Source organism: Camelus dromedarius, chromosome 14 (assembly GCF_036321535.1).
Source record: "Camelus dromedarius isolate mCamDro1 chromosome 14, mCamDro1.pat, whole genome shotgun sequence".
NCBI classification, from domain to species: Eukaryota; Metazoa; Chordata; class Mammalia; order Artiodactyla; family Camelidae; genus Camelus; species Camelus dromedarius.
The window spans coordinates 59,847,746-59,862,517 of NC_087449.1; the positions used below are offsets into that span (position 1 = coordinate 59,847,746).

At 47.7% G+C, this 14,772-nt stretch overlaps 1 protein-coding gene across 1 annotated transcript in view; it reads left to right on the forward strand.

Annotated features, from left to right (window-relative positions):
* PADI2 (peptidyl arginine deiminase 2) overlaps positions 1–14,772 on the forward strand; it is a 47,969-nt gene that overhangs the window by 12,225 nt on the left and 20,972 nt on the right. Inside the window, exons 2-6 of the mRNA XM_031464178.2 lie at positions 1,877–2,060; positions 3,043–3,115; positions 9,444–9,505; positions 13,732–13,849; positions 14,603–14,728. Coding sequence (XP_031320038.1) covers positions 1,877–2,060; positions 3,043–3,115; positions 9,444–9,505; positions 13,732–13,849; positions 14,603–14,728 — 563 coding nt within the window. The remainder of the gene's footprint in view (positions 1–1,876; positions 2,061–3,042; positions 3,116–9,443; positions 9,506–13,731; positions 13,850–14,602; positions 14,729–14,772) is intronic.

Here is a 14,772-nt window from a genome sequence, read left to right on the forward strand (position 1 = left end):
CTTCCCCTTTGGTAACTATAAGTTTGTTTCCTATGTCTATGAGTCTGTTTCTGTTTTGTAAATAAATTCATTTGTATTATTTTTTAGATTCCACATATAGGTAATATCATACGATATTTGTCTTTCTCTGTCTGACTTACTGTACTTAGTGTGGTAATCTCCCAAGTCCATCCATGTTGCTGTAAATGACATTATTTCATCCTTTTTATGGCTGGGTAATATTCCATTGTGTGTGTGTGTGTGTGTGTACACCACATCTTCTTTTTCCATTCATCTGTTGATGGACATTTAGGTTGCTTCCATTTCTTGGCTATTGTAAACAGTGCTACTATGAACATTGGGGTGTGTGTATCTTTTCAAATTAGAGTTTTTGCCTTTTCTAGATATATATGCCCAGGGGTAGATCATATGTTAAGTCTATTTTTAGTTTTTAGGGAACCTCCATACTGTCCTCCATAGTGGCTGCACCAATTTACATTCCCACCAACAGTGTAGGAGGGTTTCCTTTTCTCCACAGCCTCTCCGGCATTTATTATTTGTAGACTTTTTGATGATGGCCATTCTGACCAGTGTGAGGTGATACCTCATTGGAGTTTTGATTTGCATTTCTCTAATAATTAGCGATATTCAGCATCTTTTCATGTGCCTGTTGGCCATCTGTATGACTTCTTTAGAGAAATGTCTATTTAGGTCTTCTGCCCCATTTTTCAACTGGTTTGTTTGTTTGCTTGTTTTAACTTTTTTTAATTGAATGTTTACAGTGTTTTGTTAATTTCTGCTGTACAGCAGGATTTTTTGGTTTTTTGATATTAAGTTGTATGAGCTGTTTGTGTATTTTGGAAATTAATCCCTTGTCAGTCACATCGTTTGTAAATATTTTCTCCCATTCCATAGGCTGTCTTTTTGTTTTGTTTATGATTTCCTTTACTGTGTGAAAGCTTTTACATTTAATTAGGTCCTATTTATTTATTTTTGGTTTTGTTTCCTTTACTTTGGGAGACGGATCCAAAAAAATATTACCGTGATTTGTGTCAAGAGTGTTCTGCCTCTGTTTTCTTCTAGGAGTTTTGTAGTATCTGGTCTTACATTTAAGTCTTTAATCCATTTTGAGTTTATGTTTGTATGTGGTGTTAGAGAATGTGTTTGGGCTTCAGCACCTGAATTTGAGGAGACAGTCAGTCCTTAGCAGCCAGGTCAAACCGGTTAGTTCCCTGCTCTGAAATCTTGATGGCTTTTCAAGAATTCCAAAATTATTTCTTTCAATAGAACACCACTTCCCAAGGAATGACTCTCAGAGGGCAGAATTCCAAGCCATGAAAGCTGTGGCTGAAAAGAGGGGTCTTTATGTGAAAGAGCCAGCCCACCCTTACCCCTTTAAGACACAAGTTCCAGGCTCCATGCTGTATGCATACCCAGTGTTTAATGCCTGCCTCCTCACTGTCCGCTGAATTCTCCTGGCTTCCAGCTCAGACACTGGACAGGGGTTGGGAGACAGGGTTGTAGGCCTAGCACTGTCCTCGGAGCAAATTCATTCCTCTCTCTGGGCCTCAGTCCTCCACCACTACAGAACCATGTGGCTCCAAAGCTGGTTACCCATCAGAAGCACAAAAAAGCTTGTTAAGAATGCAGATTCCCCAGGTCCCACCCTGGAACATTCTGACTCATTGGGTATAAGATTGGCTGAAGGAATCTGTATTTTTAACATGTGTGCCCTTCACTACCAGGTGATTACAGTACAGTTGGGTCCTTGGGGGCTCCCCTAGACCAGGAGGCCTGGGAGGGTCCTTGCAACATTGCCTCTCCAGGAGTTTCCTCCTGAAGCCCCTTGTCCTGCCTGCCCAGGGACCCCCATGACCTGTGTCCTCTCTCCCTACAGCGCAGCCCCAGCCGGGGCCCAAACTTTCAGCCTGAAGCACTCGCAGCGTGTGCGCGTGGAGGTGGTGCGTGATGGGCAAGCCGAGGAGGTAGCCACCAATGGCAAACAGCGCTGGGCCCTCTCCCCCAGCACCACACTGCGGCTCACCATGAGCCGGGCGAGCACTGAGGCCAGCAGCGACAAGGTACTGTGGCTGGGGACATGTCCCTCTGAGGGCCGTGGGAACCAGGGGCTGTGCATCAAGACAGGCTGGACCACTGCTGCCCAATAGAAGCAGAACTCAAGCCACGTGTGTCATTGTCCGTTTTCTAACAACCACATTAAAAGAGCAAAAAGACAGGTTGACTTAATTTTAATAATATCTTTTGCTTAACTCCATATATCAAAATATTATTTCAACATGACATCAATATAAAAAAAATTGATGAGATAACTTACATCTTTTTTTCATATCAAGTCTAAATCTGGTGTGAATTTCACACTGTAGAACATCTCAATTCAGACTTGCCACATTTCAAGTGCTCAGTAAACACCTGTAGCCAGTGACTACCATATTAGACAGCCTGGTGTTAGACCCTGGAATGATGGCTTCATGGAAAGTTAAAATCATGGGCCACTGAATGATGGACTATTAGAATCATTGGAAGTTACAGCCACAGACATCCTCCGTCTTATCGTGTATCAGATGGGATGCTGAGCACCCACACAGCAAAGTGATTAGCCCAAGTGGTGAAGCTGAGACCAGACTCTCTCTTCCCTGGGTTCTCTAATTATAAACTTCACCGCATGCCCCCATGGCAGTGATGGCGCTGGGAATTATCCAAAGAGAACCACCTAAGCCCCCTGGTTGCATATCAGGAGGCAGACATACAGCATGGCTGATGTGGGGGCCCCCTGCAGGCAGCAGAATGCACCTGCGGGCAGGTAGGCAGACAGCACCCTGGATGCACTCAGAGAAGGGAGTCCCCTATCTAGTTGGATAACCTGAGAGAAACAGCCCACCAACCCAGGAGTACTTCCTGGAGGAGAGAATTCAGATGTTTAGAGAGGGTTGGCTTCACAGGCCGTGAGGTGTGAGACAGGGAGGGTGGTCACTGGATCTTCCCGCCTGTGATCTGTGATCTCTGCTCTTCTCTCTCTCCCAATGTGCCCCACCCCCCATCAAGGTCACCGTCAACTACTATGAGGAGGAAGGGTTCATCCCCATCGACCAGGCTGGGCTCTTCCTCACGGCCATTGGTGAGTTGGCATGGCTCTGGCCCAGGTGCCTTTGTTCCCCAAGGGCTGGCGTTGCTGCCCTTCTCAGTGTTTTCAGTGCTACAGTCCTGGCACTCAGAGCTCCCTCTAAATAATGCAGGCCCGAGGAGTGATACCACACGTGCCCAGGTCCTCTGTACTGGGGTGAGGGATGTCCTGCAGAAGGAGGCACGCTTTGGTCCTCCAGCGACTCACCCCAATGTCGGGGTCCCCATCGCAGGCACTGTGGTCCATGGAGGAGAAAGCGCAAAATCTGTTTCTCCCCCTGCCTCTTCCCTGCCACCCACCCAGAGAAGAGCTTGCCTGTCACAGTGAGGGAAATGACCTGTCTACAAAGCCTGTAGTGTCCCTGACAATCTCAGCTACACTCTTTCCCTCCCCAGACCCAGCCTTGGGGGCACAGAGATGCAGCCTGGGTCCTTAACTCACCTGGTCCAAGCCCTTTGATTCACAAGGACATTGAGGCCCAGAGAGGTTAGGAAACTCATTCAAAGTCACACAGCCACTCAGTGGCAGGTTGGGTCCAGAACTCAGGATTCATTTCCTCCTGGGTTCTTTCTATTCCCGTGGCACTCCCCTGCCCTGGGTGCCAGGGCACATGGGGTGTGGTCTTCTGAAGCTTCACTCACTGACTCTTCTGCAGTGGGGGTATTGCTTTTTTTTTTTTTTAATTTTAAATCATATAATGTTTAAGCCAGAGGGACATTTCAGAGTGTCATTTTGTCTATCCTGTCTCAGTATAACATTGACAGAGCTACCACTTGGCAGGGGGAGAGAACTTCCAGTTATTAAGAGTCAATCAAGTGCTGAGTGCTTTAAAAATAACAGTGCTGTTGTCTATTTACTGAACACCTGCTCTGTGTCCAGGACTGTATCTGGCACTTTGAGGAGGAAGTGGGGGAAGAGAGTCACTTGACATTTATCGAGCACCTACTTTGTGTGCCAAGACTAGACGTCTTACTCTCATGATCTCAGTACGTTCTTACATCTATTCCAAGAATACACACTCTTATTGTCCCCATTTTACGGATGAGAAAACCAAGGCTCCTAAAAAGTCAAACAAATAAATAAAAATTTGCCTGAAGCCACACACCTGGAAAGTGGTTTGTGGGACACCCAGCTGTTTCATTGTCTCACATTCTCTGGGGGTCTTCAGACTGCCCCACAAAACAACTAGTTCCCAAGCCAACCCCTCCGTCTCCAGCCCTGTGCCTTTAGCCACTGAAATAGGCTCAGCATCAGTGCTCTCCCACTTCTGAGCTTGTTCCCAGATGGGCTTAGTGGCTGGTCACCTGCCCTTCTTTCTGCACCGAGGGAGTGAGTGCCCAGCCTAGAGGGCAGGGTTTCCTCAGGACAACCTTGGGGAGCCTTGGGAGGTGATACCGAAGCCTCCCCAGTTACAGCTAAGGACTGGCACGTGTGTGAACCTCACTGGCACACCGTGCCCCCCAGGGGTCTCAGATGACCGTCCCTGGGGAAACCTAATCCCACAGAAGAAGGGACACCTGAGGACATCAGCAGGAAGGGCAGTGGCCGGAGGCCTGGCGAAGGAGGGAGATCCCAGAGGGCTGACTACACCACTAACACAAGCACAGCTGACCTAGGATGGACGGCAGATTAGCGCACTGGAAGGAGACAGGACTGGCCTGCTCGTCTCCACTAGAAGTCTGTAAATCATGTGCTCAGAGGAAGCTTCCGAGGGAGCAGCAGGGCTGAGACCCCAGGAGATGCCAAATATGCGCACGATGAATGGCCAGGCTTATCCTTCTGAGGCTCCGAGGTTGTGGTCTCATTGAGCAGTTATTTCTTTAACTGCCACAAGTTCCAGGTTTTAGGCTCCAGGGGCCAATTAAATGCCCCTCTTCCCCACCCCCCAACCACCTAAAACACAATAAGCCTAACAATTCTGATGCTTGGCCGAAAAGAAAAGACATTAATAATACCATTTGCCAGGTGGGGGTTAGAGCTCAGTGGTAGAGTGCATGCTTGGCATGCACGAGGTCCTGGGTTCAATCACCAATGCCTCCGTTAAGGGGGGGAGTAAAAATAAAACAATTTGCCATTAGCTATCACCGTCATTTTAACATCTAAAAAATAAGCAGGGCGTAATTTCAGAATAAAAGACATTCATTTACATTGTAGAAATAAAGCTTTATAATTTACACTCACCCCATCAAACAAACTGATATTTCCTGTTCCACCAGAGATCCTGGTAAAAACTGGGTTTCCCTTGGGACTCACTGGTCTGTCTGACCTGCTCCAGGTCCTGTCTTCCCTCAGGAGCCTTTGAGCCCCATGCCCTGAGTAATTATTCAGAAGCAGCACCTCAGAGGCAGAAACTCCCTGAATGCCTCAGGGTGGTGGAGCTGTCCTCCAAGGGTGTATCTGAGTCCATCTCACCCTAGTTTTGTCTAGAGTCCACGATGAGCAAAAAAATCCCTAGCTTCAGAGTGAGCAAAGTTCTGGCCCCGCCTGCTCCAGCCACATTGTGACCACCTCTGCTGAGCCTCAGTTTCCTCATCTGCAAAATGGGATTCACGGGGCATACTTGCACAGTGCTTATTAAGAGGATTCGCTGGGATAGTGCATCCCGAGGGCCCGGCGTGGACTAGGTGCTCAGGAGATGCTCTTTTCTTTTCTCCCTTCTTCCTGGGGTAGCCCATTTTCTCACTGCTTGGGAGAAACTGGAGAACTTTAGCGTACTTCAGTCTTACTCCTGGGATTTGAGAACAAAACTCTGATGCCCTTGGCCAAATCAGGCTGTGGCCCATTGATCCCTGAGGGCCTCCAAGACCCCAGTTAAGGCTGACTTGCAAAGCCTTCCTTGTTAAGGGGGAAAGTGGGAGGGGAGGGATGGCGGCAGGAGGAACAGTCTCACCCTCTTTGCTGTGGTCCCAGCAATGAGAACAGTACGTGTACCTGAGCCTTGAGAATTTTTAGCATCAACCTAAGGCCCTCATTCCTGGTGCCCCCTCCCCAGGGCCTAAGATTACTGCCCCAGTTGGCTGTTGGGGAAGAGAGCCCTTCCTCCCCACCGCACCCCAAGCTGGCTGGTTAGGCAAGACGGCCAGGCACCCTGCCACTGTCCACGAGGGCCGGCAGCCCACCAGAACGCTTGTGCCTGTGTGGAAGCCGAGGCCTCCGTGTCTTGATTCTCAGGGCAGGCTGCCTTGAACCCAATCCCAGTGACATTTCCTGTTAACTGCCCCACACCCCAGGTTGGACCTGACACCTTGGGGCTATTCTGGGGAGCTGAGGTAGGATTCAGAGCCTTGAAGAAATGTTGTCTGGAGCCCAGAGGCCCTAAAACAGATGTCTTCTCCCTCCTACCCCAGGGGAAGGCAGAGACTTCCCAGGAGGCCAGAGCTCTGGACAGGCCATGCCTGGTCTGTTCTCCATCCCCACGGGAATCATCCCATTGGAGTCTAGTTAAGTTGGACATTGGGGGATGTTCTGAAGGGGAGAAGTCCTCAAGGGATGGCTTATAGCTTGAGGGGGTTTCTGAGGAAGGGTGGAGGGGAGAGGAGGCCATTCCAGTTGACTGTGGAGATGGTCATGAGTCATAAAAGAGAAAGTGAGAAGCACCGTAGGACATTGGGAGGTGGGCGACAAGGGAGCCCAACTACATAAAAAGTTTCATAAGGGGAAGTCAACTTACCTGAGTTTAACAAACCAAGAGAGAGTAATAAGCATATTATTTAGTATTACAGAGATAGTTTCAGGCAGGTGAGGGGGCAGGCTGGACAGGGAGCTGCTAGGTTTTTTTAAACACTGCTTGGGGGTGGTGGGGGTGTAGCTCAGTGGTAGAGCACATGCTTAGCATGCGCAAGGTCCTGGGTTCAATCCTTAGTACCTCCATTTTAAAAAAGAAGCTGTTTGGTACTATTTGATTTTTTTTTTGCACTTGTGCAAATATTATATTGATAAAAAAATTTTAATTTAAGAAATTCATGATGAAGTAAAGCACCGTAAAGTGCTTCGTAATTTCTCTCCTGTGACCCACTGCTTTCACGGACACACCACAGGAGCCACCTTGCAGCCTGGAGATGAAAACCACACAGCTGCCAGGGTGGGGATGTGGCCAGGTCCTCTGGGAATGACCTTTAGGAGAGCAAGTCTTGGGTCTTAGAAGGCAGGGTTGGGTTTTGGAAATAGCCCAGGGCGGAGGTCAGCTTGAGTCAGTGGAGAGAAAAGCCAAGGGCAGGGGTCAGGAGTCAGAGACCCAGGTGGGACCCCTCGCTCTGCACTCTCTGGGGACTTTATGGTCACTGCCCTGCTGGGTGCCTCGGTTTCCTCATTTAGAGGCGGGGGTGGCCGAGGGGGTGATTGAGTGTAGAACCTGCATGTGAAGTGCTCTGCTGCTGGCAAAGAACTGTCCACACAGAAGAGATCGTTATCTTGAAAAGCAAAGAGTGATTCCTGAAGGAGGCTGGCTCAGCAGCTGGTGCCCAGGGAGGAGCTTCAGGAAGCCAACACTCCCTGAGAGGCAGTGTTCCCTGGGGAATGTTCCACTGGAAAGTTTGTGACGGTCTGGGAGTCAAAATCAGTATTGTTCCTCCATCTGAGCCTTCAGCCTCTTTAACAGTAGCTGGTGGTGCCACCTTCTCTGCCTTCTCCCTGGAATCCTCATCCTGCACCAGCCTTCCAGATCATCAGCCCAATTTGCTGATAGGTGACATGTCCAAGTCTGGATTTGCTCACCTGTAAAATGGGAACAATAATATTTCTCTCATAGGACTGGGGGCTTCTTGAGAGCAAGCCCTGCACCCCAGCTGCCTACCACCAGGTCCCCACACCTAGCATGGTGCCTGGGACACACTGGATGCTCAGTGGTGATTTGCTGTGTGAATGGGCTCAATGTGAGGAGTTTATATAATGATTTCCTACAGTATCGAACTGAGAGTGGGACTACAGAAATTGGGAGTGCATCTCTCCCAAGGACTAGGCAACTTTAAAGCCTCCCCATCTTACCTCCTTCTAGACCCAGAAGAATCACATTCAGGGTTGGGAGGGAATTGGGCTGTGGACAAAGGGAGACCTTGAATGTAGTTCCCGGACTTACGAGAAAGGGAGGAGACACATCTGCCAAGCGGTCTGACCAGGGATCCATTCATTCCCACCCAACTCCTACATCGGTCCAAGTCATGCCCAGCACGAGGCCGAGCCCACTGGCCAGTTCTGGGGCCTGGACCCATCTCGTCTCATTCTGTGTGTGGCTTGTGTCACCTTCCCAACAACTCCCTGCCTGCCTGTTAGTCTCTAACTCAGGGGGCCATATCACCCACCAAGGGATTTCTGGCAGTATCTGGAGACATTCTGGTTGTCACAGCTGGGGGATGTGACTGGCATGCAGTGGGTGGAGGCCAGGAATGCTGCTAAACACCCTCCAATGCACAGGACGGCCCCCACAGCGAAGTAGAATCTGGCTTAAAATGTCAGTAGTGCCTGCGATTGCAATTAGTGCAACTCCTCTAACTGGAAAGGGCCCCATTTTTCAGGTATAGAAACTAGGGCTCAGGGAAACTGAAAACCAACCCAAAGTCACACAGCTTGTAAGCAGAGAACCAGAGTTCGAACCCAGCACTGTGTGATGCTAAATCATAGGCTCACTTCCTTGCCCCACACAGTCCCCACAGCAGGCCTAGGGATGGCGAAGGCCCCTTCCCCTAGGGAAAGGATAAACAGGGACCCCGCCCTCGGTCCTCTATCTGGCGCCCTGGCCTCTCGGGGACCCTCAGATGGAGAGAGGTGGAAGAATGAGTTTCCCACCCGAAGTAATACCCTCAGTACTTAGAGGCGGGGTCTAGACCACTGTACATTCTGAGAGACACACACACATGCACGTGTGCACAGGACAGGCTGGGAAAGGCTGCAGAAGGTAGTTTTCACAGGAAAACTTTCCTTCAAAAGTTTTCAAAATATGAGCATAAATGCAGTGTGTGCTTCAGTTCTGCTAACATGACCTATGTGACCCTGAGCATGTGCGTTGGCCTCTCTGAAAAGAGGCTCACAGATCTGTCCAGTAGGGATTATCTTGCCTACCACTCAGAACTGACCAAGGAACGGTGAAGGGGTGCAAGACCCCCACCTGACAGCACCTTGGTGAGCTGCGCAGTCTGCACGGTGTCTACTTGAGTTTCCAGCCTGCAGTGGGGTGTTGAGGCAGGAGATTGGATAAGATGGCCTCAGCAAGGCCCTCCCCTTCCGGGGACCCAGCCAATGGGTGAGCTGCACCCTAACCCCACAGGTCTTCTTCCTGCCCCTGCCCCACCCACCCTGCTCAGCATCTCACCCACGTGTCTGTCCCCAGAGATCTCCCTGGATGTGGATGCAGACCGGGATGGCGTGGTGGAGAAGAACAACCCAAGGAAGGTACGCCAATGCCGGGGCAGACTGCCCTGAATGGGGGTGGGCTTCTGGGGCTAGAGCCCCAGGCTGGGTCTTGCAGGCAGCCATGGTCCTCCCAGCAAGCTCAGACAACTCCCATTTCACAGATGAGGAGACAGGCTCCAGGACACACACACAACAATGATAGAGGCCACCAAGGAGCAAGCTCCTTGGAGAAAAGCTATGGAGTAGGTTCCCGAGTCTCAGTTTCCCCATGCACAGGATGGGGACACCCAGTTCACAGAGTTGTTGGAAAGAATGCACGTCCTGCTGCAGAGGAAGTGCTGCCAAAGCTTTTGCTCTTATTATTTCGCCTTTTTTTGTCGTTGTTGTTTATTTTAAAACTGAGTGGGGGAGACCATCGGGAGCAGAAGATCGCATTCATCACCCACAATTCAAGGCCTGTCGTCTTTCATGGTGCGTGCGCAACCAACCCCGTCCTGTTTTTATTTATTTATTTTTATTTATTCATTCATCATTCATTCATTCATTTGTTCATTCATTCACTTCCTCTTTGATCCTGCCTGCCCCCCTCCCATTCTGCTCCCCTACAAAGGACCGTTTTAGTGGTTTTCTTGGGTCACTCTCTCTTCTTGTGATTCTTGTGAAACATGTGGTGTGGTTGGCGAGCGGGCGAGTATTTTTAACCTGTGCAGATAGCACTGTGTTCTTCTCGTCATTAATTCCTCCTTTTCCCTCAACCCAGTTGTTGAGCTCCTTTGGTTTTGCTCTGTGTATGTCCAAACTGTTGTTTCTATTTTCCATTTTCTGCCTTTCTTTATCACTCAAAAGTTTTCCATGGGCATATGTTACTTTTATAATAACAATCTAAGGCCTGGTTTAAATTACATGTAGATGGATATTTTAAAAAGCTAAATAAATACAGCCCAGTGAGAAGCCTGGGGCCTAGTAGCCGGCCCCAGACTCTCTGCATGTCTCCAGCGGGTCCTCAGGCCTAGTGGGGAACCTCTTCTCCCAGGTTCATCAAGGGGCTTTGCCCCAGCTCTGTCTTCCCTGCCTTCCCGAGGCCGAGTCAGCCCCGCACATACGTTCTCTGTGTTCATGGCCAAGTGACATGACGGAGGCCTCTAAGGCGTTCGACCTCCCCTGAGGATCTGGGGAATCACACAGTCCCTGTGTGGTCCTGAACTCACTCAGACTTCCTCTTTCTGGGCCAGTGAAGTTTCATATTTTCTTTACTTATTCCGTAAAGATGTGTTGAGCACTTCTTATGTCTCGGGACTAGGTGGAGCCCTGGGGATGTGAGAATGAGAGAAATGCAGCTCCTGCCCTCAGGGAGCCCATAGTCCAGGGGGTAGGGTGGGATCCCACGTTAAATAAATAAATGATGTGGGTGGCTGTTTCATCATAACTGTCCTAAGTGCTCCCCAGAAAGAACGTGTCTGGTGCCATAAGTATAAACCCAGGGAAACCTCTCTGGTCTGAAATGCTGTGACCAGAAGGAGGGGTGGAGTTGGCCAGGGGAAGAGGAACAGGGCAACCTTCCAGGCAGAGTGCTGGAGGGCTTGGAGTCTTCTGGGAGCTGAAAGGTGGCGAACATGGGGTAATCAGAGAGAGCAACAGGGAAGGCGGAAGGGAACAGATGCAGAGGTGGGCAGGTCTCCCCGGGCCTTGAAGGCCACAGTGAGGGGTTGGAACTTTATCCTGAGTCAACAGGGAACCCCCGACAGGGCTTAAAGCAGGAAAGCAACGTGATCTGGCTGGAGTTTGCTCTAATATTCCTCTGGCTGCAATGTTGAAAATCAGTCGCCTTGCAGGTCCCATTTGGAGCGCTCGGAGTGTTTTGAAAATGGCTGGGTGTCCGTTCGTCCAGGCAACTCCCCTTGAGCCCCTCTGGGCACTTTTTTTTCCTTCTGGTTTTATTGAGATATAATTGACACACATCACTGCATAAGTTTAATGTGTACAGCATAGTGATTTGACTGACATACATCATGAAATCATTACCACACCAAGTTCAATGAAAAGCCACCTGTCCTCTCATGCAGATGCAAAATTAAAGAAATAGAAAAAAAATAATTTTTCCTTGTGATAAGAACTCTTAAGATTCACTCTCTTAACAGCTTTTGTATATAACATATAGCAGTATTAATTATATTACATTGTATATTACATTCTTCATACATTTTGACTGCCTTCATCCAATTCCCCCTCTCCCCACCCCCACCTCTGGTAACCACAAATCTGATCTGTTTATGTCTGAGTTTGTTTGATTGTTTGTTTTTGAAGTATAATTGACTTACAATACTATGTTCGATCCTGTTACATAACATAATGATTTGATATTTCTATACATTTCAAAATGATCACAATAAGTCTAGTTACTACCTGTCACTGTACAAAGATATTACATAATTATTGACTATATTCCCCACACTGTACATTTCATACCCACGACATTTATTTTGCCATCGTAAGTTTGTGCCTCTTAATCTCCCTCATCTATTTCTCTCCTCCCCTGCACCCAGCTTCCCTCTAGCAACAACCTACCTGTCTGTTCTGTGTATCTATAGCTCTGTTTCTATTTTGTTATGTTTGTTCATTTGTTTTGTTTCTTTTAGGCTCCACATATAAGTGAAATCATAGGATATTTGTTTTTCTCTGTCTGACGTATTTCACTTAGCATTATACCCACCATGTCCATCCATGTTGTCGCAAACGGCAAGATTTCATCCTTTTTTATGGTTGAGTAATATTCCAGTGTGTGTGTGTGTGTGTGTGTGTGTGTGTGTGTGTGTATAGAGTCACATTTTATTTATCCAGTCATCTATGTATGGGTGTGTAAGTTGCTTCCATCCCTTGCCTATTGTAAATAATGCTGCAGGAACATACAGTGCATATATCTTTTCTAATTAGTATATTCATTTTCTTCAGATAAATACCCAGGAGTGCAATTGCTGGATCATACAGTAATTCTATTTTTAATTTTTGGAGGAATTTCCATACTGTTTTCCATTGTGGTTGCACCAGTTTACATTCCCACCAACAGTGCACAAGGGTTCCCTTTTCTCCGCATCCCCGCCAATACTTGCTATTTGTTGTCTTTTGGTGATAGCCATTCTGACAGGTAGAAGGTTTTGATTTGTATTTCCCTGGTGATTAATGATGTTGGACGTCTTTTCGTGTGCTTGTTGGCTATTTGTATGTCTTTGGAGAAATGTCTGTTCATCTTCTTTGCACATTTTTTAATCAGGTGGTTTTTGTTTGTTTGTTTGTTTGTTTTTGATGTTGAGTTGTATGAGGTCTTTGTATATTTTGGATATCAACCTTTTATCTGATATATCTGTTACAAATATCTTCTCCTATTCAGTAGGCAGCCTTTTCATTTTGTTGATAGTTTCCTTTGCTGTGCAAAAGCTTTTTAGTTTGTTTTTTCCCATTTGTTTATTTTTGCTTCTGTTGCCCTTGCCTGAGGAGACAAATCTAAAAAATTATTACTAAGACTGACGTCAAAGAGTGTACTGCCTATGTGTTCTTCTAGAAGTTTTATGGTGTCGAATCTTGCATTTAAGTCTTTAATCCATTTAAAATTTTTTTTTGCATGGTATAAGAAAATAGTCCAGTTTGATTCTTTTGCATGTAGAGGTCCAGTTTTCCCAATCTTATTTATTGAGGAGACTGTCTTTTTGCCATTATATATTCTTGCCTCCCTTGTCATAGATTAGTTGTCCATATAAGTGTGGCTTCATTTCTGGGCTCTCTATTCTGTTCTGTTGATCTGTGTGTCTGTTTTTTGTGCCAGCACCATACTGTTTTGATTACTGTAGCTTTGTAGTATAGCTTGAAACCAGGGCATGTGATACCTTCCCTCTGGATACTTTAGAGCCTGTCCTAGAATGTCTGCCTGTTCATTTCCCTGGCCGCCCTCTGTCTCCCTGCCTCCACCCACCTCCAGACTACAGCACATCAGATGTGAGGCTCATAAATGCCCCAGTCAGCCTTCTGTCCCTGTGTCTCTCTCTGCCACCGTCCCCCTCCTGAACTTACCTCTGATGCTTATACAGACCCTCTCTGGTCATCAGACGTAGGACTCACATTTGCCAGCTCACAGCTGCCCCAGTGGGTAGTGGTTGCTCTTGAGTCTCATCCAGGGGCTTCCTCTCTGGTGTCCTGTGGGGTCTGCATGGGGACTGGGAATTTCTAACAGAAGATGGAGAAGACGGCACTGACCTCTCTCCCTGCCAATGCAGGCATCCTGGACCTGGGGCCCTGAGGGCCAGGGGGCTATCCTGCTGGTGAACTGTGACCGAGACACACCCTGGTTGTCCAAGGAGGACTGCAGCGATGAGAAGGTCTACAGCAAGGAAGGTGCCGCAGATCCATACTTGGGGTTGGGGGGCGGGAAGGGCAGGGGGGACAATGGAAACATGCATGCTAAGCCTTGGGCTGGGCCGAGAATGAGGCAGGAGTGAACTTAGGTCTCCTGAGGATGATGGACTCTTGCTAAAAACAGAAGACAAAGCTATCTATACAGTTCATTTGCAACCATGTTTTTAAAAAGTTGCACATACGTAGAAAAAGGAGCAAAAGGAAATTCCCAGAAGGTTATAGGAGGCCCTCTGTGTCACTGGAGATGACAACTGGTTTTTAGTCTTTTGTGTAGCTTCCATAATACACGTGTGTGGGGTTGCTTTGTCCTGAGTATAAAAGTAACAGGCATTTCTAAGCTAACATTCCAGCCACAATTCTCCTTTTTTTTTTAGTTGAAGTGTAATTGGCATACAACACCATGTAAGTTAAAGGTATACAGAGTAATGATTTGATGTCCATGCATCATGGAGTGAATATCACAATAAGTTTAGTAAACATCTATCATCTCATATAGGTACAAAATTAAAGAAATGGAAAAAATTTTTTCGTGATAAGAACTCTAAGGATTTGCTCCCTTAACAACTTTCACATGTAACATACAACAGCGTTAATTTATTAATCATGTTGTTCGTTACATCCCTGGCACTTATTTATCTTATAACTGGAAGTTTGTACCTTTGGACCACTTTTATCCAGTTCCCTCTCCCCCCAACCAGTCACAATTCTCTTAATTCTAACCTCCCCGCTCAGACCTCAAGGACATGTCCCAGATGATCCTGCGGACCAAAGGCCCGGACCGCCTCCCCGTCGGATACGAGATTGTCCTCTACATCTCCATATCAGACTCAGACAAAGTGGGCGTGTTCTACGTGGAAAGTAAGTAACCCCAGCCTGGCCCTTGGGAGCCCAGCTCTGCCCTC